We start from the raw sequence: 14,554 nt of genomic DNA, 5'->3' as shown, positions 1-14,554 counted from the left end.
CTCACAATTTATATCCGTGATGTTGATTGCAATTTTGAATTGACAGAGAAGCTGCTCACAATAATTCCAATGCATGGCCAGACCACCGCTAATGAGATATTTCGGCATTTGTATGATGCCATTGAGAATGCAGGTTTGCCATAGAAGAGGTTTGTTGGAATAATAACGGATGGAGTGCCATCGATGACAGGGAGAATAAATGGACTGGTGGCACTTGTTCAAAAAAAAAAAAAAAAGTGAAGAGGAGGGTATAGAGAAGGCCATTGCTCTTCACTGCATTATCCATCAGCAGGCCCTTTACAGTAAATCCCTGCCGTGTGACAATGTGATGTCTGTTGTTGTGAAATGCATCAACCAAATCAGATCCAGGGGTTTAAAGCACAGAAGGTTCCGTGCTTTTTTAGAAGAAATGGAGTCAGAATATGGAGATGTGCTCTATTTCACTGAGGTACGTTGGCTCAGCAGGGGAAATGTGCTGAAAAGATATTTTGAGTTGAGAGAAGAAGTGAAAGCCTTCATGGAAAAGGATGGGAATGCTGTTTCTGAGTTGAGTGATCACAAATGGCTCATGGACTTAGCTTTTCTTGTTGACATCACACATAAGCTGAATGTACTAAACAAGAACATACAAGGCCCAGGGCTGATCAGTGATGCCTATGACAATGTGAGAGCATTCTCCACAAACTTTGTGTATGGAAATCCCAGCATGCAAGGAACTTGTGGATGCAGGCATACCATTCAGTGGTGAGAAATATGTTGATGCTATTTTTAAGCTAGAGAAGGAATTTGATCACAGATTTGCAGACTTCAAAAAGCACAGAGCCAGGCCCGGAGACATAGCACAGAGGCGTTTGCCTTGCAAGCAGCCAATCCAAGACCAAAGGTGGTTGGTTTGAATCCCGGTGTCCCATATGGTCCCCCGTGCCTGCCAGAAGCTATTTCTGAGCAGACAGCCAGGAGTAACCCCTGAGCACCGCCAGGTGTGGCCCAAAAACCAAAAAAAAAAAAAAAAAAAAGGCACAGAGCCACTTTCCAAATTTTTGTGGACCCCTTTTCCTTTGATGTGCAAGATGCCCCTCCTGTGCTTCAAATGGAGCTCATTGGCCTGCAATGCAACTCTGATCTCAAAGCCAAGTTCAGGGAAATTAGTGGAAAAGCAGACATGCATGGGCAACTTTTGAGAGAACTGCCCCCCCAGCTTCCCTGAGCTTTCCCGAATGTTCAAGTGTGCCTTTTTGGGAGCACATATTTGTGTGAAAAGTTATTCTCCACATTGAACTTCAATAAGTCAAAGTACAGGTTTAGACTTAATGATGATCATCTTCAAGCCATACTGAGGGTCTCAACTGCTTCCTCTCTAAAGCCAAATGTGGTTCAGATTTATGAGAAGAAGCTCTATCAAGACTCTGGCAGCAAGGAATAGGCAAAAGATGCCATGTCCAGAAGAACTGTTCATGATCTTCACTCAATGTTCGATTCATGTTCAGAAGAAATAATTAAAACTGTTAATAATGACGTTTGAGGACTTTTTTTTGTGTGAAATCCCTTATGCAGCTTTGCCTCACCCCGACTTTGCCTCCTGCGGCCCCCAGGTAAATTGAGTTTGAGACCCCTGGATTAAGGGGTAAGGCGTCTGCCTTACATGCAGCTGACCCAAGACAAACCATGGTTCCATATGGTCCCCCGAGCCTGCCAGGAGCGACTTCTGAGTTCAGAACCAGGAGGAACCCCTGAGCGCTGCCCGGTGTGATCCCTAAACAGAGAAAAAAAGAAAAAAAATACTCTCTTTGGGGCCAGAGAGATAGCACAGCGGTAGGATGTTTGCTTTGCAAACAACAGACCTGGGACCAATGGTGGTTTGAATCCCGGCATCCCATATGGTCCCCCGTGACTGCCAGGAGCTATTTCTGAGCAGAGAACTAGGAGTAACGCCTGGGCGACGCCAAGTGTGTGGTCCAAAAACAAAACAAAACAACAACAACAACAAAAACTTAATGACTCATCAAGGGCCACAGAAGTAGTGGGTCAGAACAAGAATATGAATGTGGGGCCGGAGAGATAGCATGGAGGTAAGGCGTTTGCCTTTCATGCAGGAGGTCATCGGTTCGAATCCCGGCTTCCCACATGGTCCCCTGTGCCTGCCAGGAGCAATTTCTGAGCCTGGAACCAGAAATAACCCCTGAGCACTGCCGGGTGTGACCCAAAAACCACAAAAAAAAAAAAAAAAGAATATGAATGTAAGTTTTTTCCTTACCAAACATATCTCCTATTCACAAAAACCAGCAGAATAATTTGCTCTTGTTAGCCAAATTTCATTTTGTAAAACCCTGAATATGGCTTAGTATTCAGACATTGTGATATCTCTGTTCTATAATAATCATAAAGAATAAAATCCGTTGCTTTTTTTATAAGTTAAAAAAACTAATGTTATCACAGATAACAATACATTATTCTTGTTCTCCTCCCAACTTTGAACAAGCATGATTCAAACATGGACACAGTATTCTATTTAGTCACAAACACAATAATCTGAAACCCTGTTTTTAAGCCTTTTCTGAATAATAACAATACAGTACGCCTTCACCTGTAATATAAAGAATATTAAGCAAAGAAGTCCCTGAAGAGGTCACAGTGTCAAATTCAACAAGATGGCAGAACCTATAGACACTGGAAACAAACTAGGCCCCTCCACACAGTCACAAGTCCTTACGGTGTTTTCATTTTAAGTCAAAGTCTCTTCATGCCGCACATATTCCCCAATGTCTGCTTGATGAAATACCACAATCGCCATGGGGTCTACTTTTCTGCAGTCTTGTGTAGACTTTGCTGCCACCCCAAAACCCTAGGATTCAAAAGAAGAAACACAGATTCATTCAAAGCATTCAATATGCAGGCACTGAGGGCTGGAATGCACAAAGAACCAAAGCTCTATCCTTGAGAAATTCAAAAGATGCTGAGTCCAAACTGAAAACAACTCTTCTTCAATAAGAGATTCAAACAGAATTGCTACTTTTTAATAATAGCTACCATTTGTACTCACCAAAGGGATGTCAGCCATGGAATACACCACCACTCCCTGATACTGAGAAGTATTTTCTGTGATTCGTCCCAAACCAGACTTCAGCACATGGTTCCCATACAAGAAAGACTGCTCCGCTCCAGGCTTGATCCACACTTTATACTGTAGGAAAATAAAAACAAACCCAACACGGGAAACCAAGAGAAAAAACTTTTCATCAGTTATAACCCTCCAACAGTTAGAAGCTAACTACAGGACTGGTAATTCTTTTAAGATATTGACCTTGGGCCCGGAGAGATAGCACAGCGGTGGCGTTTGCCTTGCAAGCAGCCGATTCAGGACCAAAGGTGGTTGGTTCGAATCCCGGTGTCCCATATGGTCCCCCGTGCCTGCCAGGAGCTATTTCTGAGCAGACAGCCAGGAGTAACCCCTGAGCAATGCAGGGTGTGGCCCAAAAACAAACAAACAAACAACAAAAAAAATATATATATATATTGACCTTAAGGAACAAGAAAGAAAGAGACCTATTGCTATCAAACTGCTCAGCTCTCAACAGAACTGCCAGGAGATTCTTGTCTTTTTAAGGAGTTTTTGGACCACATCTGTTAATGCTCAGGGGTCACTCTTGGCTTTGCCCGTGGGACCCTGGCAGTGCCAGGGACCAAACCAAGGGCATCCGTGAAAACAAATGACCTGCTTATAATAAGCTGGACTATCTATTTCGCCTGCTGTCAAGAGATTCTCTTTATTTTTTTTGGTGGGGAAAGTGGATCATCAGGCCCTACACTTAGGCGGTGCTCTGGGGACCATTTTAGATGCTGGGGAATGGAACTTGGGTCAGCAGCGTGCAGGGCAAGCTCCTTCCCATCTGTACTAGTGCTCTGATTCCCTACCAAGCGATTCTCTCCACCATCCTAACGCTAAGGCGAGAATTGCACAATTCCAGGGCAGGACCGATTTCTGCCCATCATTACCAACCACGAGGCTACGCTCCCACTCTGGCCTGGGCCCGCTGGCTCCTTGACCCCTGGCAGACCCAGATGCAAGAAGGGCCTGTACCCGGCCATCCCCATAACCCACGCTTACCTTGGCATAGGGTGCGAGGTAATCCAGCGCGGTGACGTGCAGCCGGAACTTGCGGGTCTTCGTGAACTTCCCGAAGCAGGTTCCCAGCGACACCAGTTTGTCCCCCGAGATATTGGCGGCCAACTTGAGGATCTTCTCGCTGCAAGGGGGTGTGGAAGGAAGAAGCAGGTGCGGGAAGCTGAGTTGGGCCCCCAGGACGCCGGCAGAAGCCGCCCTCAAGCCTCCAGCCTCACCTCACGTAGTACACGCGGTCGTTGTGCAGCCTGAAGCAGTAGGTGCCGTCGGGCCTGTCGACCAGCAGCTGCAGGTTCTCCCCGATGCTGCGTACAAAAAAAAGCAGGCCTGGGGCTCGCGTCCTCCACGGCCTCGAGCAGACCCCGCGCTCCCGCCCTTCCTTCCTCGCCCGCCCGCCTGCCTGCATTGCCCTCACCATGCCTCGGTCCCCAGGCGCGCTCCAGACTTACTACTTGGCGACTTTCTCAAACATCACCCGAGTCTCCTCTTCAGTTAAGGGCCGCATTTTTCCCGCTAGCTGAGCACCCCGGATCCTCGTGCCTCGCCGCCCGGAAGCGGAAGTCAGCCGCCTGCCGTTTCCCCGGCAACGCAGAGCCGGCCTCTCTAGCCACTTCCGGTTCTTGCCTCCTTCCCAGAGATGAGGTCGGGGGAGACGCCAGTGCCGGCCTCTCTAGCCACTTCCGGTTCTCGCCTCTCTCCCGCCCCGAGCTGGGGTCGGAGGGAAGAAAACCGGAAGTCATTCCCATCCCAAACACTTCCGGGGTCAGGTGGACCAGTGCCGCTGTGGCGGAAAGATGGCGGCTGCGGAGGCTCCCCAGCTGTCTGCGTCGACTTCGGCTACGGCTCTCGGGGAGGTGGAAGATGAAGGGCTCCTGGCGTCGCTGTTCCGGGACCGTTTTCCCGAGGCCCAGTGGCGGGAGCGGCCCGATGTGGGCCGTTACCTCCGGGAGCTGAGTGGCTCGGGACTGGAGCGCCTGCGACGCGAGCCGGAGCGCCTGGCGGAGGAGCGCGCGCAGCTGCTGCAGCAGACGCGCGACTTGGCCTTCGCCAACTACAAGACCTTCATCCGCGGCGCCGAGTGCACTGAGCGCATCCACCGCCTCTTCGGCGACGTGGAGGCGTCGCTCGGCCACTTGCTCGATCGCTTGCCCAGCTTCCAGCAGAGCTGCAGGTGCGGCAGGCCGGGCGCTTGAAGGGGCTTTTGGGTCGTCACTGAGCAGTCGGCCCTTGGCGGTGATGACAATCGCTAGATCTTACTTTCCATAGCCCTTCGCTTGAGCCAAGCCCCGCCACCGAGCGCTCTATTAATTCTATTCATTAATTCTGCTGCTAGTCCCATTGGCTGGGTGAGGAACTTGAAGCCCGTGGAGGTGTCAGGGCTGGCATAGATCGTCTTAAGAATTGCAACCCGGCGGCACGTTCCGCATTAAGAATGTTGTGAGGACCAGGGGGGTGACTCCGGGGACTGGACCAAAAAGCCTTGCAAAATCTGATGACCACACCCCAGAACTATATGGTCCCCCAGCACCACTGGTTAACAACCCCAAGTTTTGAACTGGGAGTGGCTATGTGGTAAAAAAAGGAAAAAAAAAAAAAGAAAAGCTTTTTGGGTGCCTTGCATGCAGCCCACCCAGATTCTATATCCGGCTTCCCATCTGGGCCTCGAACACCGCCTGGAGTTGTTATCCTAGACTATAGACCCAGGAGTAACCCCTGAGCAACTCCGGTTGTAAACCAAAAAGTCAAAAATTTTCGATTGTGAGCATTAAATAAAAAATATATATACAAAGCACATATCAGATCCTACATATTCAACCTCCCATTGCTAGCTTCACGTGCCAGGTATATTCATGTAATGATGCACACGATAGAAACTGTTCAGATCACAGCTCACCTACCTATTCCAGCTGAACCTTTCATTCACTGATAGGAAACTTAAAAGGAAACTCATGGAAGCTGCAGCAATTATAGCAAAAACTCCCTCATTCTAGTCCTACCTTCACCAATGAAAGTTAAATTCTCTTAAGTTTTTTTTTCACCTTTCCACGTCCCAGAATAGATGACTTCATATCTAGGTTTCTTCAAATGTGAAGAAGAAATGGAGACTGGTAGGGGAAAACTAAGGCAAAGGGAATTTATGGGGTAGTATAATTTCTAGGCTAATTTGCATTAGTATGAAAATATGGGTAATATTAAAGAATCATTTGCTCTGTCTAACTGTTAAGTGCTTTTCAATTATTCTGCCATTTAATCCTTGCAACATTATGTGGTGGATCCTATTTCACCAACAAAACATTCAGAGAGCCACGGTATTTTGCCACAGTTAAAGTGACCGATCAGGGTTCATTTCTATCTTGTATTTATGCTGTCTCGACAAGTTGCTGAACCTCTGGGATTAGTTTCCTAAAGAGTAACAGTACATACCTCATAGATGTAGAGTGAGGATTATTAATCAGAGGTCGCTTAGCCTACTTCTTGGTAAGTGCTTGGGAACTGTAAGACTGGAATGGTACTGTGCAGTAAGGTAACATCATTCTCCTTTACTAGGAATTTTGTAAGGGAGGCTGAGATAATCAGCTCCAACCGACGGATGAACACCCTGACGTTGAACCGACACATGGAGATCCTCGAGATCCTGGAGATTCCTCAGCTCATGGATACCTGTGTCCGCAACAGTTATTTCGAAGAGGCCCTGGAGCTTGCAGCCTATGTACACCGACTGGAAAGGAAATACTCTTCCATCCCTGTCATCCAGGTAGTCAACTTGCCCAGAGAGAACTGAGTTCTCATAGTTAGTGTGGTTACCACTGACCACTTAGGTAGAAACCTTAGGGAAACTTTTTGTATGTCTCACATAAGTTTCTGCAAGACAAGAAAGCTTAAAACATTCATGTGACTGATAAGCATTTTTTTTTTTTTTTTTTGGTTTTTGGGTCACACCCGGCAGTGCTCAGGGGTTACTCCTGGCTGTCTGCTCAGAAATAGCTCCTGGCAGGCACGGGGGACCATATGGGACACCGGGATTTGAACCAACCACCTTTGGTCCTGGATCGGCTGTTTGCAAGGCAAACGCCGCTGTACTATCTCTCCGGGCCTGATAAGCATTTTTTGTGTGAGGCACTAATGTGGTTACAGGCAGACAAGCCCTGGCTGTCATGAATGTAAGCCAGCAGTTGGCAAAAAATGAATTAATAACATAATCCTTTCAGATAATGGTAAACACCTCAGTAGAACAGAGAATGAGATAGGAAACGCAAGATAGATTTCATTAGGTAGAAATTGGAAAAGCTGGGGCCGGAGTGAAAGCACAGCGGTAGGGCATTTGCCTTGCATATAGTAGACCCAGGTTATAGCTTCAGCATCCCATAGGGCAGGGGTCTCAAACTCAATTTACCTGGGGGCCACAGGAGGCAAAGTCGGGGTGAGGCAGGGCCACATAAGGGATTTCGCTTACCGAATATTCACAATAAAATATCGCATTAGTGGAGTCGGTGAGGTAAGGTGTCTGCCTTGTAAGCGCTAGCCAAGGAAAGATCGTGACCACGGTTCGATCCCCCGGCGTCCCATATGGAACCCCCAAGCCAGGAGCAACTGCGCATAGAGCCAGGAAGAACCCCTGAGCACCGCCGGTTGTGGCCCAAAAAGAATTACAGAGAGAGAAGTGTAGCATATAAGGCAATGTGCTTGCCTTGCACATATCAGACTCAGGTTCTATCCCTGCATCCATATGGTCCCAGAGCCCACTAGGAGTGAGCTCTCAGTACAGTTGGGTATGACTCAAAACCAATATTTACAGAGACAGCCAATATCTCTGTAATGAATGAACCAGGGACAGCACTGCATAGCAGATAAGGCAGGAGAACCAGAACTGTAGAGGCTATTTTGAATTTGAACTTTATTTAGTTACAAATAGGAAGTCACTGAGGATTTTGATCTTTGAAGCAAGTTACCAAGATATTTGCTGTTATATCTGTGCTTCAGCTGCAGATGACCCTGCTAGAAGTATGGGGATTGATAGAAAAGCAGGTAGGGCAATGGCCTGCACACAGCTGACCTGGTTTAAATCCCCAGCATCCCATATAGTTCCCCACGAGTAAGCCCTGAGCGCCACTGGATGTGAAACACCCCCCCCCCAAAAAAAAAAAAAAAAAGATTCCCTGAGGATGTGGGCCTGCAGTCTTCTGGGTGCGTGGAAGGGGTTTAGGAACTGTTTTCCTGCTCTGTCATGACTCACCTCCTTTACTGTCAGGGTATCGTGACTGAAGTGCGCCAGTCCATGCAACTGATGCTGAGCCAGCTAATCCAGCAGCTGAGGACCAACATTCAGCTCCCTGCCTGCCTCCGTGTCATTGGCTTCCTGAGGTGCATGGATGTCTTCACAGAGGCTGAGCTGAGAGTCAAGTTTCTTCAGGCCCGAGATGCTTGGCTCCGTTCTATCTTGACCGCCATCCCCAATGATGATCCCTATTTCCACATCACCAAAACCATCGAGGCTTGCCGCGTCCATCTGTTTGATATCATCACCCAGTACCGGGCCATCTTCTCAGACGAGGACCCGTTGCTGCGCCCAGCCACAGGTGAGCACACCGTGAACGAGAGCGCCATTTTCCACGGCTGGGTGCTGCAGAAAGTTTCCCAGTTCCTGCAGATGCTCGAGTCTGACTTGAACCAGGGGATAAGTGGCCGCCTCGACTCTCTGCTGGGCCAGTGCATGTACTTTGGGCTGTCCTTCAGCCGTGTTGGGGTTGATTTCCGTGGCCAGTTGGTTCCTATTTTCCAGCGGGTGGCCATCAGCACTTTCCAGAAAGCAGTTCAGGAAGCCGTGGAGAAGTTTCAGGAAGAAATGATCTCCTATACCCTCATCTCCGCTCCAGCAATCCTAGGCAGCTCTAACCTACCCACAGCTGTGCCAGTCACACAGCCAGGAACTCTGCAGCCACCAATGGTTCTTTTAGACTTCCCACCCCTTGCATGCTTCCTCAACAACATTCTGGTCGCCTTCAATGACCTGCGCCTCTGCTGCCCTGTGGCCCTGGCACAGGATGTGACAAGGGCCTTAGAGGATGCCCTTGCTAAGGTAAGTACATGCTTTTGGCCTTCTCCTGGGGCCAAATGTTTTGTAATTAAGTGTGCCTTTTGATGGGGTGCCTGCTGTCTCGGAGAGGTGGAATGTGACATTAGAAAGATGACACCACCTGGGGCCGGCGAGGTGGCACTAGAGGTAAGTTGTCTGCCTTGCAAGCGCTAGCCAAGAAAGGACCGCGGTTGGATCCCCCGGTGTCCCATATGGTCCCCCCAAGCCAGGGGCAATTTCTGACTACTTAGCCAGGAGTAACCCCTGAGATCAAACGGTGTGGTCCCCCCCCCCCAAAAAAGAAAGATAGACCAGGGGCCGGAGAGATAGCATGGAGGTAAGGTGTTTGTCTTGCATGCAGAAGGTCGGTGGTTCAAATCCCGATATCCCATATGGTCCCCTGAGCCTGCCAGGAGTGATTTCTGAGCATAGAGCCAGTAGTGACCTTTGAGCGTGGCCAGGTGGCCAGGTGTGACCCAAAACCAAAAAAAAAAAAATGATGACACCAGGGGTTAAGGGATTTACCTGGCATGTGGCCAACCCTGGCTCAGTTCCAAGCAACATCTAGGAGTGACTCGAGTTATAAAACCTGAAGTATCCTCTGACCTCAACCAATTCCTCCTACCCCCAAATGTTTTATAAAAGAGCTGGGGAAATAGTACAGAGGTGAAGACACTTACTTTGTATGCAGCCTTCCCTTGCTTTAATCTCTGGCACCACATCATGGACCCCTAAGCACCACTAGGTGTGGTCCCCAAAACATAAAGAGTGTGGCTTTCTGGGGCCAGAGTGGTGGCACAAGCGATAAGGCGTCATCTGCCTTGCCGGTACTAGCCTAGGACAGACCACAGTTCAGTCCCCTGGCATCCCATATGGTCCCCAAAGCAAGGAGCGATTTCTGAGCGCATAGCCAGGAGTAACATGAATGTCACCGGTGTGAGGCCCCCTCCCCCCGCCGCCAAAAAAGTGTGTGGCTTTTCAACTTTTTAAGTTGACCAGTTCTGCTTAGTCCTCTTTGAAACCTAAAACAATCCATGAAGGGGTCCACCTATAGTAATGAATCAGGAACATATTAGCTTTCTGTTGCAAAACAAATACCTACTGCTTGTTACAAATAGCTTAAAATTACACAGATTTATCCTCTCCCATTTTCTGTGACCCAGGAATCCTGGCACAGCACAGCTGAGTTCTATAGACAGACAACAGAGCAGCCTGACTCTGTTGTTTTAGGTCCACACCCAGCAGTGCTCAGGGGTTACTCCAGGCTCTGCACTTAGGGATCACTCCTGGTGGTGCTCAAGGAACCATATGGGGTGCCAGGGATTGGCACTGGACAGCCATGTGCAAGGCAAACACCTTAGCTGTTACGCTCTCTCTCCGACCCCCAATATAGTGGTCATAATTGTGTGACACAATGACAGTTGAGACATGATGCTGGGCTGGGTTCAAGTCAAAGCTGTGCCACTTACTGGTCCTGCAAATTACTGTTTTCTGTTGGCTCTTGTTTCCTTGGAACTTTAGGGATCTATGTGGTAGAAATGTTTTGTGATTTTATTTTCTTTGATTCAGTACATCTCCAGTGGGGTCAAAAACCATGTCCTCTATTTCATACCTTCCCACTAGAACTAGAAACTATACCTAAGCAACGTTTTACATTAGAACACATCAATGATGTGATAGACCGTGAAGGTAGATTGTGGAGATGAACCATTTAAACAAGGTAATATATCATGTACCTTAAAGACGGGTCAACTTTCTTCATGAGGCTTGAAGAATGCACGTTTGTCTAGCTTCTTGGATTGCTGATGGTGAGCAACTGACCTTGTGCCTGACACCCTTGTCTCAGATAACCAAAGTCATTCTGGCTTTCCACCGTGCTGAAGAGGCTGCCTTTAGCAGTAGGGAGCAAGAGCTCTTCGTCCAGTTCTGCACTGCCTTCCTGGAAGACCTCGTTCCTTATTTAAATCGCTGTCTTCAAGTCCTTTTCCCACCAGCGCAAATAGCACAGGCATTAGGTAAGAACAAGGATAATGGATTTTTTTTTTGTTTTTGTTTTTGGGCCACACCCGGCGTTGCTCAGGGGTTACTCCTGGCTGTCTGCTCAGAAATGCTCCTGGCAGGCACGGGGGACCATATGGGACACCGGGATTCGAACCAACCACCTTTGGTCCTGGATCGGCTGCTTGCAAGGCAAACGCCACTGTGCTATCTCTCCGGGCCCAGGATAATGGATTTTTAAAACTACTTTATTGGTATAATTGACATACATCACCCATTGATAAAATTCATTGTTTGAGAATGTTTTCATTCCACAAGGATTTTTTTCTGCCCATTTATAGTCATTACCCTTTCCTAATGGGATTTGCCCTCTCTGGACATTTTCTATAACTGTAACCAGATGGTATGTGCCTAACTGGGTCACTGGAAGGGCCGGTTACAAAAGAACCACATACTGTATGGTTCCTTTTAAAAACGCTCAGAGAAAGCGTTTTAAAATAATTTTCCCCAGTTTGCCTTTACTTCACGTGCCCTCTTTGTGTGCGGGAGTGGTGTTGGGGGTGGTGGTACTTTGTAAGTGGGGGAGTGGGGAGCCCACTCCCAGAGTGGGTTGGTGGCCACGCAGCACTCTGGCTGCTCCCCACTCCCGTGGCTTTGTGGCCGAGAACGGGGGTGCCTCCTGAGGTTCTCCAATCTCACGGATTCCCTTCCCAGCCGGGGTTGACAGTCTAGCTCCTGTCCCCGAGTCCTGGCGGCTCTGCCAATGCGCCCAACAGCCTCGAGACGGGGCGCCTTTCAGCGTTTCTCTCTCCCGGCCCAGGCATCCCGCCCGCCCACCTGTCCAAGTACGGCAACCTGGGCCACGTGAACCCCGGCACCTTCCAGGAGCCTCTCGCCGCCATCCTGCCGAAGAGGGAGCCGCTCCCGGTTCTGGACGAGAAGGAGGTGCTGGCCGGGCCCTCCACCCCCGTCCCTCCCCCGGCCATGGAGCCCGACCTCCCGCCCGAGCCTCCCGTCCCCCCAGCGGAGGACGCCGGGCAGGAGGAGCCCGCGGGGAAGCTGGCCGACGAGCCCGACGCTGGACCGCAGCAGGCAGCGGCTTGAGCGCTGCGTGCCAGGGAGAGGTAAGCGGGGCGGGGCCTTGGAACTGGAGCCTGGAAGAAGCGCGCGAATAGGGAAAAAGAAGTTCGGTTCGGTGGCGCTGTTGCGCGCGCACCCCCTTCCCGGCGTGCCCCGCGCCCCGCCCCGCCCCGCCCCGGAGCGGATGGGAACGCGAGGCGGAGGCGCCATGGGCCTTGTGGGCGCGGGGCTGCTGCTGCTTCGGGCGCTGCGGACGGGGCTGGCTGGCAGCGGCGCCTGGAGCCGGGCCTCCAGCTCCACGCCCACCCCGGGCGGCCTCGAGAGCCCGGTGCGCCGCCGCTCCTACTGGCGCTACGTGCGGCGTTTGGTGCGGGGCGCGCCGGAGCCTCCGTACCTGCACGTGTGCCAGGTCGGGGACCCGACGCTGCGGGTCGTGGCGTCCCCGGTGGAGGCGGCGCAGCTGGGGAGCCCCGAGCTGCAGCGGCTGGTGCAGCGGCTGGTGCGGGTGATGCGGCGGCAGCGCTGCGTGGGCCTGAGCGCGCCGCAGCTGGGGGTGCCGCTCCAGGTGCTGGCGGTCGAGCTCCCGGAAGCTCTGTGCAGCTCCTGCGCGCCGACGCTGCGCGCCGCCCGCCAGATGGAGCCCTTCCCGCTGCGCGTGTTCATCAACCCCAGCTTGAAGGTGCTGGACCGCCGCCTGGTCACTTTCCCGGAGGGCTGCGAGAGCGTGGCCGGCTTTCTGGCCTGTGTGCCCCGCTTCCAGGCCGTGCAGATATCAGGTGTGATGCGGCGGGTGCCGAGGGCCGCTCTGCAGGAAGAAAGTTAGCCACTAAGCCGCAAGAAAGCGCCACCGGGTGCCTGGGCAAGGCTGGTGCTGGGTGCGAGCCAGAGGTCGAGAGTGGATCTCCAGCGTGAGAATGCCACTTCCTAGTACTCCACTTCCTAGTCTACCAAGTTGAACTGTGTTGATAGGAAACAAAATCAACCTTTCAGGAGCCGGAGGGTTGGGATAAAAGCACCCAGGAAAGATTGTTCGTTTCTGAGTAGGGACCTGATTGGAGCTTTGAGGCAGCTCTTTCAGGACGCTGGGGTGAAGGCCCATGATTCTTTTGAGAATGGGGGTGGTGGGCATGATGCTAGCATGTCCTTACACCAGGTGTCTCTTCTTTCGCAGGACTGGACCCTCAGGGAGAGCAGGTGGTGTGGCAGGCCAGTGGGTGGGCGGCCCGCATTGTGCAGCACGAAATGGACCACTTGCAGGGCTGTCTTTTCATTGACAAAATGGACAGCAAGACGTTCACAAATGTCCACTGGATGGAAGTAAATGACTAAACCTTCCCTGCAGCATCTGATGTGCTGATTATGAAACAGACACTTCGGCTTTGAGTTGGGCCTGGCTTACTTGGGATCAACAGAGCCTTGCCTGGCAGAAAACCCTGGACAACTAAAGTAGGCCAAAACAAATATTTTGGAAAGAAAATGTTAAATGTTTGCCCTGAAAGAACTGTTAGCAGAAATTACTGCCTCAAACTTGAGAAGAAAATACTCCACTAGAGAGACTTCCGACAGTTGAGTAAAAGTGAGACAAGTCAACCACTTTCAGGACTTTCTGAGATCTCCCCAAAGCCAAGATTTAACAGAGTAATCCCTGGGTGTCTGAAAACTGTTTAACAGTGCAGGCCCAGGTTGTGTGCCCATCCATGTTCACCAAATTTTAACCTTCATGAATGCCTTGTGGGTGTCTTACTACAGCTTCTTGACCTGAGACATCAATATGCTATGAAAATTAAAGTGCAGGAGATTGGCCTCAGCTCATGGAAATACTTATTAGCATCCCCAGAAGTGTAGTGTTTCGGAACAAACTTGGGCCTCCTACATACCCAGTAAACACAAAGTCCATTGTGCTAGTTCTTTGGCCCTTAATAATAGTGTCGTGAGTGCCCACATCTCAGTAGGAGCAGATAGTTTAGTCTTCACCTTTTGGTTTCCATCTTTATAGATAGGCAAGATTTTTCTACTGATAGATCTTAAACAAAGTGGTACTGGACTCATTCTTTGGAACTGGCTAAGGGAAAGAATGTTAATTAAAGAGTTTAAGGCTTCTTCCTGCCACAATAAGGACAAAAGCAGAAAGAACCTGTGCTTTCTGGCCTTCATTCTGATTTTGGGGAAATTGTACTATGTTCACCAGGTTTAGTCAGAGGGGCCAGGCAAGAGTGCAAAGGGCTGGAAGGCCTGCTTTGTGGGAGCAGGGGTAAAGGTAAAGCGCTATTCAATCCCTGGTA

At 50.2% G+C, this 14,554-nt stretch overlaps 2 protein-coding genes across 3 annotated transcripts; one reads left to right on the top strand and one right to left on the bottom strand.

Moving 5' to 3' along the window:
- Positions 1-2,437: 2,437 nt before the first annotated feature.
- Positions 2,438-4,659, bottom strand: NIP7 (nucleolar pre-rRNA processing protein NIP7). The gene is made up of 5 exons (XM_049786466.1): positions 4,570-4,659; positions 4,339-4,425; positions 4,106-4,244; positions 3,041-3,181; positions 2,438-2,842 (listed from the first exon to the last, which is right to left on the bottom strand). The coding sequence occupies exons 1-5, from the start codon at positions 4,623-4,625 to the stop codon at positions 2,723-2,725; spliced, it is 543 nt and encodes a 180-aa protein (XP_049642423.1). The 5' UTR covers positions 4,626-4,659; the 3' UTR covers positions 2,438-2,722.
- Positions 4,660-4,895: 236 nt separating this feature from the next.
- On the top strand, positions 4,896-14,074 carry COG8 (component of oligomeric golgi complex 8). 2 transcript variants are annotated; one of them, XM_049786385.1, is made up of 7 exons: positions 4,896-5,291; positions 6,668-6,875; positions 8,370-9,197; positions 11,041-11,209; positions 12,013-12,206; position 13,167; positions 13,444-14,074. In XM_049786385.1, exons 1-7 carry the CDS (start codon positions 4,915-4,917, stop codon positions 13,599-13,601), a joined length of 1,935 nt encoding a protein of 644 aa, XP_049642342.1. In that variant the 5' UTR covers positions 4,896-4,914; the 3' UTR covers positions 13,602-14,074. The 2 variants fall into 2 exon arrangements, with proteins under 2 accessions (XP_049642342.1, XP_049642341.1); XM_049786384.1 differs by lacking the exons at position 13,167; positions 13,444-14,074 and having other exon boundaries at positions 12,013-12,311.
- The last annotated feature ends 480 nt before the right edge of the window (positions 14,075-14,554 follow it).

Source organism: Suncus etruscus, chromosome 14 (genome assembly GCF_024139225.1).
Source record: "Suncus etruscus isolate mSunEtr1 chromosome 14, mSunEtr1.pri.cur, whole genome shotgun sequence".
In the NCBI taxonomy this organism is placed as follows: Eukaryota; Metazoa; Chordata; class Mammalia; order Eulipotyphla; family Soricidae; genus Suncus; species Suncus etruscus.
Note: the sequence above shows the minus strand (reverse complement) of the source record. Positions and strands in the feature narration are given on the sequence as shown.

Coding starts and splice junctions, on each gene's coding strand:
- NIP7 (XM_049786466.1), bottom strand. CDS start 4,625: ATGCGGCCCTTAACTGAAGAGGAGACTCGGGTGATGTTTGAGAAAGTC. Junction 4,426..4,569: donor TTTGAGAAAGTCGCCAAGTA/GTAAGTCTGGAG, acceptor TTTTGTACGCAG/CATCGGGGAGAACCTGCAGC. Junction 4,245..4,338: donor GACCGCGTGTACTACGTGAG/GTGAGGCTGGAG, acceptor ACCCCCTTGCAG/CGAGAAGATCCTCAAGTTGG.
- COG8 (XM_049786385.1), top strand. CDS start 4,915: ATGGCGGCTGCGGAGGCTCCCCAGCTGTCTGCGTCGACTTCGGCTACG. Junction 6,876..8,369: donor CTTCCATCCCTGTCATCCAG/GTAGTCAACTTG, acceptor CTTTACTGTCAG/GGTATCGTGACTGAAGTGCG. Junction 9,198..11,040: donor TAGAGGATGCCCTTGCTAAG/GTAAGTACATGC, acceptor CCCTTGTCTCAG/ATAACCAAAGTCATTCTGGC.